Source organism: Mya arenaria, chromosome 4 (assembly GCF_026914265.1).
Source record: "Mya arenaria isolate MELC-2E11 chromosome 4, ASM2691426v1".
Classification (NCBI taxonomy): Eukaryota; Metazoa; Mollusca; class Bivalvia; order Myida; family Myidae; genus Mya; species Mya arenaria.
The window spans coordinates 79,249,532-79,269,970 of record NC_069125.1 but is presented as its reverse complement, the minus strand read 5'-3'; the positions used below and the strand labels follow the sequence as shown (position 1 = coordinate 79,269,970).

The window sequence follows — 20,439 nt, the reverse complement described above, 5'->3', positions numbered from 1 at the left end:
CAAAAGCAGTATTCAATATTCAATTTTTTGTGTTGTTTAATAAATAAAATGATAAACCGTTTGCCAACAACTGGGTTGTTGTGTATAACATTATTTGTCTTGTTTTTACAATGATTGGGCCCTTATGCCAGAGTTGTGGATGTGATGACAATACATTATACACATGTCATGTGTCAATTATGTACATATCAGTGGGGACTATAAACAGTCCCCGAATTTTAAGATAACTGGCTATAAGACAAGTGACATCAAACAAGTTTCAATTATTTTCCTACTAGGTACTTCCTACTGTATTTTATAAAAATATCCGAACAAAAAACTTACAACAGTACAATAGTCTGAAGTAAACAGCTCTCAACCCTGAGTTCATGATAAATCCTGAACTTTAGAACCGCTGGAGAAATGACAACCAACTTACCATCTGTGCGTTTTTGTTGTTGTTTATTCTAGCATTTTGTTAGATTATAGTATTAAGACGTTAACAATAACATGTATGGTAAAATTTCAACACACAAAATGTATACAGTCATGTAAAATGGTGCAAAAAATGGTTACAAGATAGTAAAACTACATGTATCACGGACGGATCACAAATCATAACAATAACATGCTGACTGGATTAAGAGCAGTCCAATTTCATGCCAGTTATAAAGAATATTGACGAAAAATATCGGGAAAAACAACTGGCCATTAATTCATGAGCACATGAATCCAAATGTTGATTACATCACCATGTATTTATTGACACTAGTTTCACAGCAGGGTCAATGTCTGTATGACAGCTGTTTAAATCATCCCGTTTTAGTCAAGAGTACATTGAATAATTATTTATAAAAGATTCAAATATTTTAATGTTCACCAAACATTTCGACATTTTTACACACTTGGCATTTCCCCCTGTTATGAGCTGTCCTTCACACACTAGCCAGACTTCTTTCCTTAGTTCAGAAAATCACTTACGAAAATATTCTGCCTCTGGCACTGGCACATACGTTCCTGGGTGACCAAAACCATCACAGGTCATTGATAACATTCTCCTGAATGGCCAAACTCTGTTACACATTCAACACATATTTGGTGACCTCTAGCTTTATGATCACCACCCCCAAGGTGAAGGTCGCATGTGTTCAGAGTTATGTCCCGTAAAGGTCACATGCGTTCAGGTGTTATGCCCGGTGAAGGTCACATGTGTTCAGGTGTTATGTCCAGTGAAGGTCACATGCGTTCAGGTGTTATGCCCGGTGAAGGTCACATGTGTTTAGGTGTTATGTCCCGTAAAGGTCACATGCGTTCAGGTGTTATGTCCGGTGAAGCTCACATGCATTCAGGTGTTATGCCCCTGAAGAAGCTGTATGAGCTTGCTGCAGTGTGTGAGGACGGAGCTGGAGCTGGTATGACCTCTACTGCTCTGTAGGCTCGAGGTCACCAAACTGCTGTTTGACCTTGGCGTCGCTGAGGAAGGTCGTGGGGTTGTGGAAGTCAATTCTGACAACTTATCCACAGTTTTAGAGGATGACATTTCCTGTGAACAATTTAATAAACCCTTTTAAATTATGAGTTCGCTAACAAAATATATTAAACATCAGTATTTGTACAGTATCAATGGCTATTTAGATCTGATGTGATAGTTCTGACAAAAAATTAATGATAAAGTCTGTGAAATAAAATGGCAATGTTCATGTGTACCTTTTTGAGATCGTCCTGTTTTGATAGAGTGCGTAGAGCGAGCAATGCGCTGATTTGAACACCGGGCTGACTGTCATGGCAAGCTGCATATACCAAACTGGAATAGAAGGCAATACTAGTAAATGGATACTAGTGAAGAAATTATCATGAATATATGCATATGTAGGACTCACAAACAGGCTTGATCTGACTTTTTTAGACATTTTCCAACTAACTGTTATGTTTTAAAAAGAGTTTTCCACAAATTGACAGATTTCTCCCCAACTGGAAGTGGACAAAGCGAAATTGGAAACAGATTTGTATTTCTCGGGATCCTAGACCAAATTGTTTTGAGAAAACTCCTGCACGGCTGACTCATTTATGTCTGCATATGTCATGAAACATCTTGCCATAACAAGTGCGGGACATCATCAAGCTTGTTTTATTCTGTTGTGACACAGCTGTAATCTATGGCAGTAAGTGTTGTTTCAGTACATAGAATAACAAAATATAGAGAAAGATGAAACTAATATAAGAGTTGAGCATTAGCAGATTCATGTTTTAAATAAATGACTGTGATCATAAATTGTCTAATGCCAAACACGGCCAACTAGCACACCAGGCATTAGGCAGTTTGGCAGTCAAGATCTCTACTTTAAAAATGATTTTTTTCTAAACTTACATTAATTTTACATTAAAGATGTATCAACATGGCAGAATCAGTTATATATGTATGCTTAGAAGGTCTCCATGACTATCTTGCCCAATAAACCTGATTTTTTCATGAAATAAAACAAAACAAGAGCTGTCACAGTCAAGTGACAAAGGCCCACGATTGGGCCTTGTCAGACATAAGGCCAATATTAGAAAAGAAAATATGTTTGTTAAACATGTATGCCCCCGACCCCATGGCAATCAATTTGTCATTTTGAATTGAATGTCTTTGGGGTAATTTAAGGTTATGACCAACATCCCAACAAGTTTGAGCATATAGGTTTTGCTATTGACCAATTCTGAATGCTGTTATAGGATTGATGAGTTGCTGTTTCCAATAAAACAAGCCTGCTGTTTGAGCGACCATGCCCATAAGTGAATAACGCCTGTTTGTGGGCCCCTGCCCATTAGTGAATAACGCCTGTTTGTGGGCCCCTGCCCATAAGTGAATAATGCCTGTTTGTGGGCCCCTGCCCATTAGTAAATAACGCCTGTTTGTGGGCCCCTGCCCATAAGTGAATAATGCCTGTTTGTGGGATCCTGCCCATTAGTAAATAACGCCTGTTTGTGGGCCCCTGCCCATTAGTGAATAATGCCTGTTTGTGCGACCCTGCCCATTAGTGAATAACGCCCGTGTGAATAACGCCTGTTTGTGCGACCCTGCCCATTAGTGAATAATGCCTGTTTGTGGGACCCTGCCCATTAGTGAATAACGCCCGTGTGAATACCGCCTGTTTGTGCGACCCTGCCCATAAGTGAATAATGCGTGTTTGTGGGACTGTGCCCATTAGTGAATAATGCCTTTTTGTGGGCCCCTGCCCATTAATGAATAACACCTGTTTGTGGGCCCCTGCCCATTAGTGAATAACGCCTGTTTGAGGGATCTTGCCCATTAGTGAATAAGGCCTGTTTGTGCGACCCTGCCCATTAGTGAATAACGCCCATGTGAATAACGCCTGTTTGAGGGACCCTGCCCATTTGTGACCCTTACATATATATGTAACTGCAACAATTGTATTACAAATTCTACTGACTAGTATAATACTTTTACATAAATGAAAAGTTTAATCATTTTCAACACAAAAATTAAGATAATTGTATTTAGAATCAAATTAAATGTATAAAGTGACAACTGTATTTTTGTTTTTGTTCTAAAGAGATATTTTCATGTATGTAATACAGCTAATACATGATCTAACAGAGAACAAATGCTTTCACACAGATTATATGGTTTCAACATAGAAAAATGCTTGTTAATTAAATATGAATGTACCTTTGAACAACTTTACACTTTTTCAGCTGTGGGGACAGCAGGCTTGAGTGTAGACCCAGATTACCCAGCGCACCTGGCAACAAAATATCAATATCAATAAACATGTATGTCTCAATAAAACTTGTATACTTTATGTTAGCTTTAGTTCAGATATACTACAATAAATCACCATTTTCTAGACTGATAATGCAATATCAGCCAGTAGGATATCTGTAAGATACATGTGTTTCTTCGAAATTAATGTAATATCAACATGAAAGGAATTGAGTTTTTGAGAGAAAAGCAAGATGAGTGCTCCAGGTCCCATACAAGCAGCGTTGATCCTGGTTTTTGAGACTGGGTCCTTGAGTAGCTCGACCAGCTGTGGCACGGCTGGCTTCAGTTTCACATACAGACTGTCGCTGTGGAACGCAGCATTTCCAACCGCGTAACTCGCACCCTGATAAAATAATTTTGTAGCTGTCACAGAAAAGAAAGAAGCATAACAGAAAATATAACAGAAAATCACAACGGAATTTGATGAAATGGCAGAAAAACAGAATTACGGTAAACATTTTCTTTCATTTTCTTGTCATACATGTCGACATTTTGATTCTCAATAATTATGTTTTACCTTTCTGACGTTTTGATCTTCATCTTTGAGGCAGGCAAGCAGTCCCTCACAGAGCTTGTCTCGCTGTTTGAGGAATGTGTACATTTGGGCATTGTGTTTCATAAGGTTGCCAAGGAGACTGCAGGTGCGCGACTTCACAGACGAGGCTTGGTGTCGGATCAGTGAAGTCAACTTGTCCTGATCACCTGCATCAACAAACACAGTAAATGTTTTATGTACCTACACAGAGAAGAATGGATGTTTAACTTACATACTGGTATTACAGTGAGAAAGAGTAACTTAAAAAGACAGAACTCAAAAACCAAACATTGAATCAAATCCATGATGGAATGCTTCAAAAGTGTTATATATATGTATAGTATGTATGAATAAGTTTTTATCTTCAATCTCACAGTAATAGTTGGCCAGAAGAAACCATTACAATAAATCCCGTTACCTTTATTGGAGTGGAGGACTGTCTTGACGAGGGCGATGTGTTGGGAGGAGGTGCGTACAAGGTGGTTTAATAGGGAGACGGTGTCACAAACCACAGACACCGGGCTGGATGGGCAGACGCTGCTCACCAGGAACGGAATGTACTGCATGAACATAACATTTATCACACATTAAAGCCAGAAAGTAATCAGTACACTATCAAATCAGTTGTACTCCTAAAGGTATACGTCAAGTATGTCTGTAAAATACAACAAGTATCAAATGTCTAAAACTATAATCTTCTTGTTGAAACTTAACCATGCATAATTATAGAGGTAGAAATCATAACACTTAGTTACATGTACCCATAGTCTACTTACTTTGAGATCTTTCACAGAATCACAGAACTGCTGAACAAAGATGTTGTTCGAGAGTACAAGACGTGTGACTAGGCCAACGGGCGTCTCTAGCTGCTCTTCCCGCAGGTACTTCTGGCAAGCAAACATCAGCTTCGGCATCAAACCGTGACTGTGCAGGCACCTGCTCGGGGAAGCATACATGTACTTGGAGAGAGATAATATGCACTATCAAAGATTCACAGTAGAATCAGACAATTTAAGTCAAGAAACACATTTAAGCAATCAAATTTCAATGACAAGTGAAATCATTAAGATGATATCACCGAATATAAAGTGTTAAGACAGGATATGTTAATGAATATGTAAGAATGTGAACTAAATGCATAATCTCATGTGTAATTTCTATCATCATAGCCGCAGTATATACTTACACCTGTATCTCAGCGAGGAGGTCGTCAGAGGCGTCAACGGCAAAGGGGAAGCAGCAGATCTGAGTCACCTCCAGGATCAGGTCCACTGTTAGCTGTGGACCCTCCACACTAAAACTATAAAAAGCAAGGCAGGGTAGGGGAGGGGAGGGTATCAACTTGAATGGTAAATGACAAGCTAACAAGCAAAATGAGAAATGTGCCATGTTTTCATTGCTACTTTTTAGAAACAACAAGTTAACATTTGATTGGTGCACTTGCACATTGCAAAAGTAAACAGTTCTGTAATATAACTATATAAAAATAAAAGCTATTCCATTATGAATTCTTTCCCGATATATATGACTTTGATAAAATTATTTTATATTATGCTCCTCCGAATATCCTAAAGTATGAAAATATCTTGTAGTTGAAAGAGAATGATCATCGAAGCCACAAGGGTCCCAGACTCACCTGTTGCTAAGGGAATGGAGAAACTCGCGTCTTAGCAGGTGTATCAGGGTGAGCATGATGATGCTGTCCGCCACTGCCAGGTTAGGGATGCACTGCTGGGTCTCCTGGTAACACATGGAACACAATATAATTGACATGGAGCAAACATCCTGATTCATCATAGCTTTAATGTTTATGTGTTCCAGTTAAACAGTAAGTTTAAAAAATATGTTTGAAATATAATGCCATAATTTTTATACAAATGTTTTTTTCTTAAACAAGAGCAGTCACAGAGACAGCGCGCTGGACCTTTCTGCTGATTTCAAGTTTTGAATTGCAAAGTGTTACTTAGATTAAATGCAAAACCTTAAAGATGCACTCTTACTCCAAAATTAGATGTACCACAATCAATACAATATACTAAAGAGTATGAATAAATGTTGAAAATAATGGTTCTTATGAAGAATACTGAATTTAATTTGAAAGAAAGGTGCAGAAAACACGGTATTTCTACCTTATGAGTATATATTAAATCATTGTTAATCTTTTAGCACTCAGCAATCATTTGATACTTTTGCATTCTCAGCTAAAATACACGGCTATTATCTTGTAATCAGTAATTAATATTTTCCATAAATGCATTATTTAGTAAGTAGTTAAAGGTTTATAACTCAAAATTTATGTTTGTTATACATGTATATGTATTGATTTTAAATAATAGTGTCAATTTAAGCAGAATTTTTAAGTAAAAATGGGGGCAAAATATGTATTACATGCAAGACAGAGTTATCATACTTGATTGTTTATAAAATTTCAATGTAATTAATCAAGTATAAGGGTTGTCCGGAAAGTTTTGAGACTGTGTCTATATTATAAAACGTTTTTAATATAAATCAACAAACAATTAACAGTGGTGTATATAAACTATTCACGAGTTTTCTTTTGAAAAATAAAATTATATGATCTCATAATGAGGAAAGAAATGGTTGTCAAGACAACCCATCTAGCGTTTCACGGAGCACTTTGAAATTGACGTTTTCTGAAAATTGTTTACAATTCATATATACTACTCCGTCTGCATAATAGACGCCAAAACTTCATGTCAAAACATATGACTACAGTATGACGTCAGCTGCATCTCTGCGCAAATTATTGACGCCATCTAACTGTGGACAAGTTTGTAACGATCAACAGAAGTAGAGAGGTATTTCTAAGATGTCGGAAAAAAATTCCAACGTTGACGTCACGCACGGAGCAGCGCGCTATGATCAAACACTGTGTTCGCAGCGGAATGACTCCTACATATATTTATACGTTTCTAAAACAGGATAAATCAAAGCCAACATGTTTAAGGGCTTTGATATTACGCTGGCATGGACGTTTCAGTGACGGGCATGGAAATCTGTGTGATTTAAAGCGGAGCGACAGACCGTCAGTCTTGAGTGAAAGTGGCGTAATTTCAGTGTGGGACATGTTACAAGAAGCCCAGCGGAGAACAGTGAGGGAAATTGGCGAATCTGTTCAGCTAAAAAGGACAGTTGTTCATAATACCATAAAAGAGTGGTACGGACAGATATTCAAGCAATGGGTTGAATGCCACGGTAAGTGTGTACGTGCAGAAGGAGTGTATTTTGTAAAACTATAAATGACGTGACGCAATGAGACTACGAAGTGCTCCGTAACTTGTCACCTGTACGTTTTGTACTGTTTGTTGTATACGTTCACTTCATAGTATATTGTTGAAACTTTCAGGATTTATTTATATTAGATACAATTGTCAGCTGATAAAATTTTTGAATGAATCCTATGAGTCAAATGTTTTTTATGAATGCAGTCTCAAAACTTTCCGGACAACCCTCGTAGTTTCTGAGTAATTGACTTTCATGTGCTAACATGCAAAACCTGAACCAGAAATTTTAAGTCAAATAATTAAGGAGCAAAATTTATATCATAAAGCAAGATAGGGTTATCGTACTTGATTTATTAAGAAGGTTGAATTGTTGGGAGCCCATGTATAAAGGTTCAATGCAATACATGATGAAGTTGCTGAGATATTGACTTAAATGTGGTAAAATGCAAAACCTTAACAGGAGTTTCTGAGCCAATATTAAAGGGCCATTATTTGCAATATAGAGTTTTATTATATACCCATCATTAATCAACACGCAATACATATCGCAAAATACGGTAGTCCGTATTCCACTCCAGTGCAATACGGCCGTATTCCACTCTTGTGAGGTTACGTCATAACAAGTATCATTGTGCGCTATTAAAATGATGTCATCAAACAAAATAGTGCGTCATTAAAATGACATTTATTATGAAAACATGTGGCATGATCTAACCAGTAATGTATATAATAAAAGGTACTGCGTTGTGTGTGCTTATATGCACATAGATATTCAAAGTTATTGCACTAGAATAATTAATAAAGTTGGATAATTGGGAATACAAGTTTCAATGCATACATGATGTATTTGTTGAATAATAAAGGGCCATAATACGCATTTTATGCAAAATAGAGTTATCTAACTTGGTTACTTAAGTCTGTTGGATGGTAAAGTACCATTGTATAAAGTCTCAATGCAATACATCAAGTAGTTGCTGAATTATTAACCTATGTGTTCTTACATGCAAAACCGTAACCAGTCAAATAATAAAGGTCCATAATTTGCACTATATTAGTGTTATCTAACTTATTCAAATTAAGTAGTTTTGATAGTTGGGAATACATATCTAACGTTTCAGTGCAATACATGATGCATTTGCTGAGATAATGACTTTAAGGTGCTAACATGCTTACATGCAAAACCTTAACCAAGGTGTGAAAGCCCTAGCAGCACTTGGGTGATTAGTATACTGTATAGCTCTCCTAATTCTTCAAATAGTCAAGCTAAATACTGATTGTGATTTAAAAGCTTACTAAGTGTGATTTAACAAGCATATTCTTGATTCTACCAAATGCTTGCATGATTGTTACCTTGGTGAAGACAGTGACTGACATCTGGAGAACAGCCATGAGGCCCTGTGGAGAGACGAGGGACCAGTCTGGATCCCGGAACCCCCTCTGGGCCTCAGCGTCTGTCTCAATGTCATGTATGGGCATGTCTGTATCCGGGTTGACCACCTGCAAGGCCTGCGCTACTCGGTGCCACAATGTCCCCCAGATACCAGTCTCGATGTAGAGCTGGGCAACAGGAGCATCTGACTGCAGGGCATACAGGGAACATTCATATGGCATGCCAATCAGTCTGAAGCAACTTATACAGATAAGTTATACTCTTTCACTTAATACTTTCGACAAGGTGTTTTAGACCCTTGCCTCCTGACTTTCTTCGTTATTTAAATACACAATATAACAAGAGTAAAGTTGAAATTCAATTTGGAAAAAGGTTTCAAATTCAGTATAACAGAGACAACAGACTAAACAACACCACCTCAGATAAGTAGACCTAACAATTTAACGATGCTAGAAATTCTTATCTTGCCCACGGACGAAGAGAAAATGCCCGTATGGAGCTCCTTTTTTAATGGTCACCACATTATAATTACCTCCCTTGTTGAAGACTGTTGTCTGTAGCATCATGGAAACCTTGTCTTGTGGCAATATTTAGAACACTAATTAATTATTTCTGGCTTCAAATGACACCATAAAAAAGTTTTCACACACCTTTAAAGAAATAACTATTTAAAGACCAATTTCAGTATTAACATAATCTGAATCACTGCATGCATATCCATGACAACCAAGAATTATCACATATCCATACGCATTTATATTCACTGCACATAATAGAGTTCCAGCAAAAAACAACATTTTTACTTAATTTTGTTTAACTGAGGTGGGAGAAAAATCATCTACCATAGCCGCTCGTTAAGATAGGTTCATCCCAACCCTCGTGCAGGGTGTTTTGCGGAAACTTGGTAAACCTTGTTTCCGCAAAACACCCTGCGCGAGGGTTGGGATGAACCTATCTTACACTCTTGGCAATGGAAGATACTTAAAATCCTGAAAAGTTAGTTTGAGTTGGACTCAAATTGAGGATTCAGGCCCAAAGCAGGGTCCAAATACCTTTTCATCCATTTCAAGGTATTTCTTACTTAATGTAAATGTTCATATAACTTAAAACTTTACAATATTATGAAATTAAAGGCTCTCAATCTTGAATTGGATAATCCCTGGATCGTTAGCGAAGCCAATATGTGCACTATACCTGGATGAGCATTTCACACAGCAGCAACATAAGGCCGTCCATGATGCCGTAGTCAAACGGACACCGCACACAGATCTGCAAGAGAGCACAGAATCACATTCACATTCTCCAAATGATCTGACTGGGATCAGCTTTCAAATAAGTTGAAAAAACTGCAACACACTTATTAAGTACTTGTATTATGAAAGTTAAAATTTCTTGAATAAAGTAATTATAATTGTTATGATTTTATATTATTTCTGGGAATTCATTTTTATTCAAGTTGTAATGATTTAAGATTCCCTTTTTACGAAAAATCACAAATGTTTCACATCAAAGTGTGAATGGGAGCATTGATTGGTACAGGATGATAAATAAACAATATGATTGCAGAAATGAATAAAAACTACCACCAACTATCACCAAAGCCTACAGAGTTCAAGTCGGAAGATTTGGTCACGGAAGATTTGGTCACGGAGGTTAGAACATTTTATGCATAGATTGCAACAGCATGTAAAATGATGACTCTATATGAGAAAACAAACAGAACAGATTGTTACTGTTATGAAGTCGGTTGTGTCTATGTCTATAAATTATGTTACAGTTAAAACAGAAGTGACTTACAACTTGACCAGTGTGAAAATTAACCTAGTCAAAAAGTGAAACAAATTGTTTTTCTTTCCAGGACACATAACAAATTTATATTTGCCAGTGAGCCACCAGAATCATATATTTTAAACTATTTTGGATCTTGATGATTTTTCATTACCAGTTAGTGTTTATCTCAAAATGAAGAGATATTTCTGAGTAGCCAAATGTTATTTTCTATGATTCATGTACGTCAGTCAGCAACGATTTCTGTGTGGCCAAATGTTCTTTCTATGATTCATGTACGTCAGTCAGCAACGATTTCTGGGTGGCCAAATGTTCTTTCTATGAGTCATGTACGTCAGTCAGCAACGATTTCTGGGTGGCCAAATGTTCTTTCTATGATTCATGTACGTCAGTCAGCAACGATTTCTGGGTGGCCAAATGTTCTTTCTATGAGTCATGTACGTCAGTCAGCAACGATTTCTGGGTGGCCAAATGTTATTTCTATGATTCATGTACGTCAGTCAGCAACGATTTCTGGGTGGCCAAATGTTCTTTCTATGATTCATGTACGTCAGTCAGCAACGATTTCTGTGTGGCCAAATGTTCTTTCTATGAGTCAATGTACGTCAGTCAGCAACGATTTCTGGGTGGCCAAATGTTCTTTCTATGATTCATGTACGTCAGTCAGCAACGATTTCTGGGTGGCCAAATGTTCTTTCTATGATTCATGTACGTCAGTCAGCAATGATTTCTGGGTGGCCAAATGTTCTTTCTATGATTCATGTACGTCAGTCAGCAACGATTTCTGGGTGGCCAAATGTTCTTTCTATGTTTAATGTACGTCAGTCAGCAACGATTTCTGGGTGGCCAAATGTTCTTTCTATGATTCATGTACGTCAGTCAGCAATGATTTCTGGGTGGCCAAATGTTCTTTCTATGTTTAATGTACGTCAGTCAGCAATGATTTCTGGGTGGCCAAATGTTCTTTCTCTGATTCATGTACATCAGTCAGCAATGATTTCTGGGTGGCCAAATGTTATTTCTATGATTCATGTACGTCAGTCAGAAATGATTTCTGGGTGGCCAAATGTTCTTTCTATGAGTCATGTACATCAATCAGCAACGATTTCTGGGTGGCCAAATGTTCTTTCTATGATTCATGTACGTCAGTCAGCAACGATTTCTGGGTGGCCAAATGTTCTTTCTATGATTCATGTACGTCAGTCAGCAATGATTTCTGAGTGGCCAAATGTTCTTTCTATGATTCATGTACATCAGTCAGCAATGATTTCTGGGTGGCCAAATGTTATTTCTATGATTCATGTACGTCAGTCAGCAATGATTTCTGGGTGGCCAAATGTTATTTCTATGATTCATGTACGTCAGTCAGCAACGATTTCTGGGTGGCCAAATGTTCTTTCTATGAGTCATGTACGTCAGTCAGCAACGATTTCTGGGTGGCCAAATGTTCTTTCTATGAGTCATGTACGTCAGTCAGCAACGATTTCTGGGTGGCCAAATGTTCTTTCTATGATTCATGTACGTCAGTCAGCAACAATTTCTGGGTGGCCAAATGTTATTTCTATAATTCATGCATGTCAGTCAGCAACGATTTCTGGGTGGCCAAATGTTATTTCTATGATTCATGTACGTCAGTCAGCAATGATTTCTGGGTGGCCAAATGTTATTTCTATGATTCATGTACGTCAGTCAGCAACGATTTCTGGGTGGCCAAATGTTATTTCTATGATTCATGTACGTCAGTCAGCAACGATTTCTGGGTGGCCAAATGTTCTTTCTATGAGTCATGTACGTCAGTCAGCAATGATTTCTGGGTGGCCAAATGTTCTTTCTATGATTCATGTACGTCAGTCAGCAATGATTTCTGGGTGGCCAAATGTTCTTTCTATGAGTCATGTACGTCAGTCAGCAACGATTTCTGGGTGGCCAAATGTTATTTCTATGATTCATGTACGTCAGTCAGCAATGATTTCTGGGTGGCCAAATGTTCTTTCTATGATTCATGTACATCAGTCAGCAATGATTTCTGGGTGGCCAAATGTTATTTCTATGATTCATGTACATCAGTCAGCAACGATTTCTGGGTGGCCAAATGTTATTTCTATGATTCATGTACGTCAGTCAGCAACGATTTCTGGGTGGCCAAATGTTCTTTCTATGATTCATGTACGTCAGTCAGCAACGATTTCTGGGTGGCCAAATGTTCTTTCTATGATTCATGTACGTCAGTCAGCAATGATTTCTGGGTGGCCAAATGTTCTTTCTATGATTCATGTACGTCAGTCAGCAACGATTTCTGGGTGGCCAAATGTTCTTTCTATGATTCATGTACGTCAGTCAGCAATGATTTCTGGGTGGCCAAATGTTCTTTCTATGATTCATGTACATCAGTCAGCAATGATTTCTGGGTGGCCAAATGTTCTTTCTATGATTCATGTACGTCAGTCAGCAACGATTTCTGGGTGGCCAAATGTTCTTTCTATGATTCATGTACGTCAGTCAGCAACAATTTCTGGGTGGCCAAATGTTATTTCTATAATTCATGCATGTCAGTCAGCAACGATTTCTGGGTGGCCAAATGTTATTTCTATGATTCATGTACGTCAGTCAGCAACGATTTCTGGGTGGCCAAATGTTCTTTCTATAATTCATGCACGTCAGTCAGCAATGATTTTTGGCAATTGTTCATTCTTTTGAACGATGAAATAAATGATAATCAAAATAACCACTCTGTTTAAGTCTGATCATTGATTATGTTTTGTCCCCCTGATTGTTCATCTCGAACTGCTACACACATTCATAATCTCAACATGAGGACAAAGTTTCAAAACTTATGGGCGACAATAAAGTGTAATAGAAACCTTAAAAACCTTAAACATGGTATTTTATCGACCATAATATTTTGAGAAAATTCTGTTGTAAACAATGTTGTTTCATACAGTATTAAGAACTGCTCTGCAATGAATATGAAAGATGCTACCCCAAGTTATGACTGTATGAAGCGTGACTCTATAACGAGGGGCTAAACATGTATGTTATGTCTTGCTTGTTACCTGTTGCAGGTCTGTGAATACAGCGAGGCATGCCTGCAGCATCTCCTCTGGCTGGACCTCAACAGACACACCACAGTACACCATCTGGCTGAACAACAGGGCCGCTGCTGCCTAAAACACAATATATATATAAAGTAAACACCCCACAGTACACCATCTGACTGAACAACAGGGTCACTGCTGCCTATAGTACCATATATATATAAAGTTAACACCCAACAGAACACCATCTGACTGAACAACAGGGTCACTGCTGCCTATAACACCATATATATAAAGTTAACACCCCACAGAACACCATCTGACTGAACAACAGGGTCACTGCTGCCTATAACACCATATATATATAAAGTTAACACCCCACAGAACACCATCTGACTGAACAACAGGGTCACTGCTGCCTATAACACCATATATATAAAGTTAACACCCCACAGAACACCATCTGACTGAACAACAGGGTCACTGCTGCCTATAACACCATATATATATAAAGTTAACACCCCACAGTACACCATCTGACTGAACAACAGGGTCACTGCTGCCTATAACACAATATATATATAAAGTTAACACCCCACAGTACACCATCTGACTGAACAACAAGGTCGCTGCTGCCTAAAACACAATATATATATAAAGTAAACACCCCACAGTACACCATCTGACTGAACAACAGGGCCACTGCTGCCTATAACAACATATACATAGTAAACACCCCACAGTACACCATCTGACTGAACAACAGGGTCACTGCTGCCTATAACAACATATACATAGTAAACACCCCACAGTACACCATCTGACTGAACAACAAGGTCGCTGCTGCCTATAACACCATATACATAGTAAACACCCCACAGTACACCATCTGACTGAACAACAAGGTCGCTGCTGCCTATAACACCATACACATAGTAAACACCCCACAGTACACCATCTGACTGAACAACAAGGTCGCTGCTGCCTATAACACCATATACATAGTAAACACCCCACAGTACACCATCTGACTGAACAACAAGGTTGCTTCTGCCTATAACACCATATACATAGTAAACACCCCACAGTACACCATCTGACTGAACAACAGGGTCACTGCTGCCTATAACACCATATACATAGTAAACACCCCACAGTACACCATCTGACTGAACAACAGGGTCACTGCTGCCTATAACACCATATACATAGTAAACACCCCACAGTACACCATCTGACTGAACAACAAGGTCACTGCTGCCTATAACACCATATATATAGTAAACACCCCACAGTACACCATCTGGCTGAACAACAGGGTCACTGCTGCCTATATCACCATATACATAGTAAACACCCCACAGTACACCATCTGACTGAACAACAGGGTCACTGCTGCCTATAACACCATATACATAGTAAACACCCCACAGTACACCATCTGACTGAACAACAGGGTCACTGCTGCCTATAACACCAGATACATAGTAAACACCCCACAGTACACCATCTGACTGTACAAAAGGGTCACTGCTGCCTATAACACCATATACATAGTAAACACCCCACAGTACACCATCTGACTGAACAAAAGGGTCACTACTGCCTATAACACCATATTCATAGTAAACACCCCACAGTACACCATCTGACTGAACAACAGGGCTGCTGCTGCTTATAACACCAGATACATAGTAAACACCCCACAGTACACCATCTGACTGAACAACAAGGTCGCTGCTGCCTTTAACACCAGATACATAGTAAACACCCCACAGTACACCATCTGACTGAACAACAGGGCTGTTGCTGCCTATAACACCATATACATAGTAAACACCCCACAGTACACCATCTGACTGAACAACAAGGTCGCTGCTGCCTATAACACCATATACATAGTAAACACCCCACAGTACACCATCTGACTGAACAAAAGGGTCACTACTGCCTATAACACAATATTCATAGTAAACACCCCACAGTACACCATCTGACTGAACAACAAGGTCGCTGCTGCTGCTTATAACACCAGATACATAGTAAACACCCCACAGTACACCATCTGACTGTACAAAAGGGTCACTACTGCCTATAACACCATATACATAGTAAACACCCCACAGTACACCATCTGACTGAACAAAAGGGTCACTACTGCCTATAACACCATATTCATAGTAAACACCCCACAGTACACCATCTGACTGAACAACAGGGCTGCTGCTGCTTATAACACCAGATACATAGTAAACACCCCACAGTACACCATCTGACTGAACAACAAGGTCGCTGCTGCCTATAACACCAGATACATAGTAAACACCCCACAGTACACCATCTGACTGAACAACAGGGCTGTTGCTGCCTATAACACCATATACATAGTAAACACCCCACAGTACACCATCTGACTGAACAACAAGGTCGCTGCTGCCTATAACACCATATACATAGTAAACACCCCACAGTACACCATCTGACTGAACAAAAGGGTCACTACTGCCTATAACACAATATTCATAGTAAACACCCCACAGTACACCATCTGACTGAACAACAGGGCTGCTGCTGCTTATAACACCAGATACATAGTAAACACCCCACAGTACACCATCTGACTGAACAACAAGGTCGCTGCTGCCTATAACACCAGATACATAGTAAACACCCCACAGTACACCATCTGACTGAACAACAGGGCTGCTGCTGCCTATAACACCATATACATAGTAAACACCCCACAGTACACCATCTGACTGAACAACAAGGTCGCTGCTGCCTATAACACCAGATACATAGTAAACACCCCACAGTACACCATCTGACTGAACAACAAGGTCGCTGCTGCATAAAACACCATATACATAGTAAACACTCCACAGTACACCATCTGACTGAACAAAAGGGTTACTGCTGCCTATATCACCATATACATAGTAAACACCCCACAGTACACCATCTGACTGAACAAAAGGGTCACTGCTGCCTATAACACCATATACATAGTAAACACCCCACAGTACACCATCTGACTGAACAAAAGGGTCACTGCTGCCTATAACACCATATACATAGTAAACACCCCACAGTACACCATCTGACTGAACAAAAGGGTCACTGCTGCCTATAACACCAGATACATAGTAAACACCCCACAGTACACCATCTGACTGAACAACAAGGTCGCTGCTGCCTATAACACCATATACATAGTAAACACCCCACAGTACACCATCTGACTGAACAAAAGGGTCACTGCTACCTATATCACCATATACATAGTAAACACCCAACAGTACACCATCTGACTGAACAACAGGGTCACTGCTGCCTATAACACCATATACATAGTAAACACCCCACAGTACACCATCTGACTGAACAACAGGGTCACTGCTGCCTATAACACCATATACATAGTAAACACCCCACAGTACACCATCTGACTGAACAACAGGGTCACTGCTGCCTATAACACCATATACATAGTAAACACCCCACAGTACACCATCTGACTGAACAACAAGGTCGCTGCTGCTGCCTATAACACCATATACATAGTAAACACCCCACAGTACACCATCTGACTGAACAAAAGGGTCACTGCTGCCTATAACACCATATACATAGTAAACACCCCACAGTACACCATCTGACTGAACAACAAGGTCACTGCTGCCTATAACACCATATACATAGTAAACACCCCACAGTACACCATCTGACTGAACAACAGGGTCACTGCTGCCTATAACACCATATACATAGTAAACACCCCACAGTACACCATCTGACTGAACAACAAGGTCGCTGCTGCTGCCTATAACACCATATACATAGTAAACACCCCACAGTACACCATCTGACTGAACAAAAGGGTCACTGCTGCCTATAACACCATATACATAGTAAACACCCCACAGTACACCATCTGACTGAACAACAAGGCCACTGCTGCCTATAACACCATATACATAGTAAACACCCCACAGTACACCATCTGACTGAACAACAGGGTCACTGCTGCCTATAACACCATATACATAGTAAACACCCCACAGTACACCATCTGACTGAACAACAAGGTCGCTGCTGCTGCCTATAACACCATATACATAGTAAACACCCCACAGTACACCATCTGACTGAACAAAAGGGTCACTGCTGCTTATATCACCATATACATAGTAAACACCCCACAGTACACCATCTGACTGAACAACAAGGTCACTGCTGCCTATAACACCATATACATAGTAAACACCCCACAGTACACCATCTGACTGAACAACAGGGCTGCTGCTGCCTATAACACCATATACATAGTAAACACCCCACAGTACACCATCTGACTGAACAACAAGGTCGCTGCTGCCTATATCACCATATATATAGTAAACACGCCACAGTACACCATCTGACTGAACAACAAGGTCGCTGCTGCCTATAACACCATATACATAGTAAACACGCCACAGTACACCATCTGACTGAACAACAAGGTCGCTGCTGCCTATATCACCATATATATTTCCGTAATCGAATATTTGAATATTGGATCAAAAGAATTATCCAATATTTGAATATCAATTTTGCCATTCCTTTGCATCTCTAGTGTAGACAGATATATTTTGTGTGGAGAGTGAACTTACTGTGTGACTGGCAATGGTGGACTCTAGGAAGATGGAGACCATGAGGGTGGCAGTATCTGTCAACCTGCAATGAGGTTGTAGTTAAAGTTAAAGATAAGGATTGAATAATTACTTTATATAGTCAACCTAAATTTAAGCAACAAATAGTACAGCTAAAACAGATTCTTTTTAGCCTGTGAAAAATTTAGCAATATGAAGGATACAAAGACTGATGCTTACGTAGGTGGCATGGTCTGAAGCTGAATGACAATGGTGGAGAGGATATGGATCAGCATCTCAATGACAGAGTTGACCTCCATGTCAGCAAGCTCCACCTTGCCCATCAACACTCCCAGCAACGACTCCATGTGCTGCTGTTGGTTGGAGATGTAGGAACAGAATGTCGTAGAAACCTGGCAACATGCGTACACCACCTGCCACATAAAAGACATATGAGAACAAGACACCTGGCAACATGCGTACACCACCTGCCACATAAAAGACATATGAGAACAAGACACCTGGCAACATGCGTACACCACCTGCCACATAAAAGACATATGAGAACAAGACACCTGGCAACATGCGTACACCACCTGCCACATAAAAGACATATGAGAACAAGACACCTGGCAACATGCGTACACCACCTGCCACATAAAAGACATATGAGAACAAGACACCTGGCAACATACTTACACCACCTGCCACATAAAAGACATATGAGAACAAGACACCTGGCAACACGCGTATACCACCTGCCACATAAAAGACATATGAGAACAAGACACCTGGCAACACGCGTACACCACCTGCTACATAAAAGACATATGAGAACAAGACACCTGGCAACATGCGTACACCACCTGCCACATAAAAGACATATGAGAACAAGACACCTGGCAACACGCGTACACCTAGCGCCACATAAAAGACATATGAGAACAAGACACCTGGCAACACATGTACACCACCTGCCACATAAAAGACATATGAGAACAAGACACCTGGCAACACACGTACACCACCTGCCATATATAAGACAATAAAACCTAAAAACAAAACACCTGGCAACACGCAAACTCCCCCTGCAACTGTAAAACATGAGAACAAGACACCTGGCAATACACATACATCACCTGACAGACTGACAGGACACATATATACAAAACCTGCCACATATAAAACATTAGAACAAGACAACTTGCAACATGCCAACACCAGCTGCATATGAAAACAAAGCTTCTCTGAGAATGGTAGGTACTCTAAAGATAATTAACTAGGGATGCAAACGAATATTTAAATATTCGATCAAATGTTTGGTATTCGAATGTCAAAATCGGTATTCGAATATTCGATTTCCTGTTATTGAATAAATAGAAAAATAAATATTTTGCCAACCACTCCTTTGCTGTGTATAAAGTTTGTTTGTCCTGTTTTTAAGCGATTTGCCCATAACACCAGAGGTGTGATTGTGATGACAATACACTATACACGCGTTATGTCATTAAGGGACATATCGTCAGGTACGTTTTATAACAACTGGCTATTGGACAAGTGACATCAAAATTTTCTATTATTTTCAGTAAAATTAAATGCCTTTGCCTATTAAGGAATTAAGGAATCGGCCTTCACACCAATGTGTTCTCTGGCTGCAAATTAAACTGTGCAACTTAGCTCAAATCGCCGCGATGATATAAATGACATGTGCTACAACAATGTCAAAATCAACATATGGTGCAATTTATTTTTTCACTAGTTCCCGAGTTGGTTCAGTTTTTCCATAGTTATATTTAGTAGAGGTCTATCCCAAAACGAGGCTGCTCGTCCTACGGAAAGACCCTCCATCAGCGCATTACGCCATTTGATTATGAAACCATCTAAGTTCACATTGTTTACAAATATGAAGGCTACGGAATTGAAATTATTTAAAAATTAAATTATTTTAAAATTTGTTTGTTAATAATGTATTGCTTTTCTTCTTTCTGAAAATGGGGAATTTCAGAGGCTCATTTGAGGATAATCAGGGTTACAATAACGAAGGTTTAAAATGCCCCGGTTATT

At 39.3% G+C, this 20,439-nt stretch overlaps 1 protein-coding gene across 2 annotated transcripts in view; it reads right to left on the bottom strand.

The window, feature by feature from the left end:
* Positions 1 to 424: 424 nt before the first annotated feature.
* The window catches only part of LOC128232456 (serine/threonine-protein kinase 36-like), a 40,554-nt gene continuing 20,539 nt past the window's right edge, over positions 425 to 20,439 (bottom strand). For both annotated transcript variants that reach the window (XM_052946017.1, XM_052946018.1), the window contains 14 exons: positions 18,616 to 18,809; positions 18,397 to 18,460; positions 13,760 to 13,870; positions 10,113 to 10,187; positions 8,879 to 9,106; positions 5,920 to 6,023; positions 5,470 to 5,583; positions 5,060 to 5,219; positions 4,702 to 4,843; positions 4,266 to 4,450; positions 3,962 to 4,091; positions 3,653 to 3,725; positions 1,687 to 1,783; positions 425 to 1,522 (listed from right to left, as the gene is read on the bottom strand). In XM_052946017.1, the coding sequence (XP_052801977.1) occupies positions 1,325 to 1,522; positions 1,687 to 1,783; positions 3,653 to 3,725; positions 3,962 to 4,091; positions 4,266 to 4,450; positions 4,702 to 4,843; positions 5,060 to 5,219; positions 5,470 to 5,583; positions 5,920 to 6,023; positions 8,879 to 9,106; positions 10,113 to 10,187; positions 13,760 to 13,870; positions 18,397 to 18,460; positions 18,616 to 18,809 (1,875 nt within the window). In that variant the 3' untranslated portion in view covers positions 425 to 1,324. The remainder of the gene's footprint in view (positions 1,523 to 1,686; positions 1,784 to 3,652; positions 3,726 to 3,961; positions 4,092 to 4,265; positions 4,451 to 4,701; positions 4,844 to 5,059; positions 5,220 to 5,469; positions 5,584 to 5,919; positions 6,024 to 8,878; positions 9,107 to 10,112; positions 10,188 to 13,759; positions 13,871 to 18,396; positions 18,461 to 18,615; positions 18,810 to 20,439) is intronic.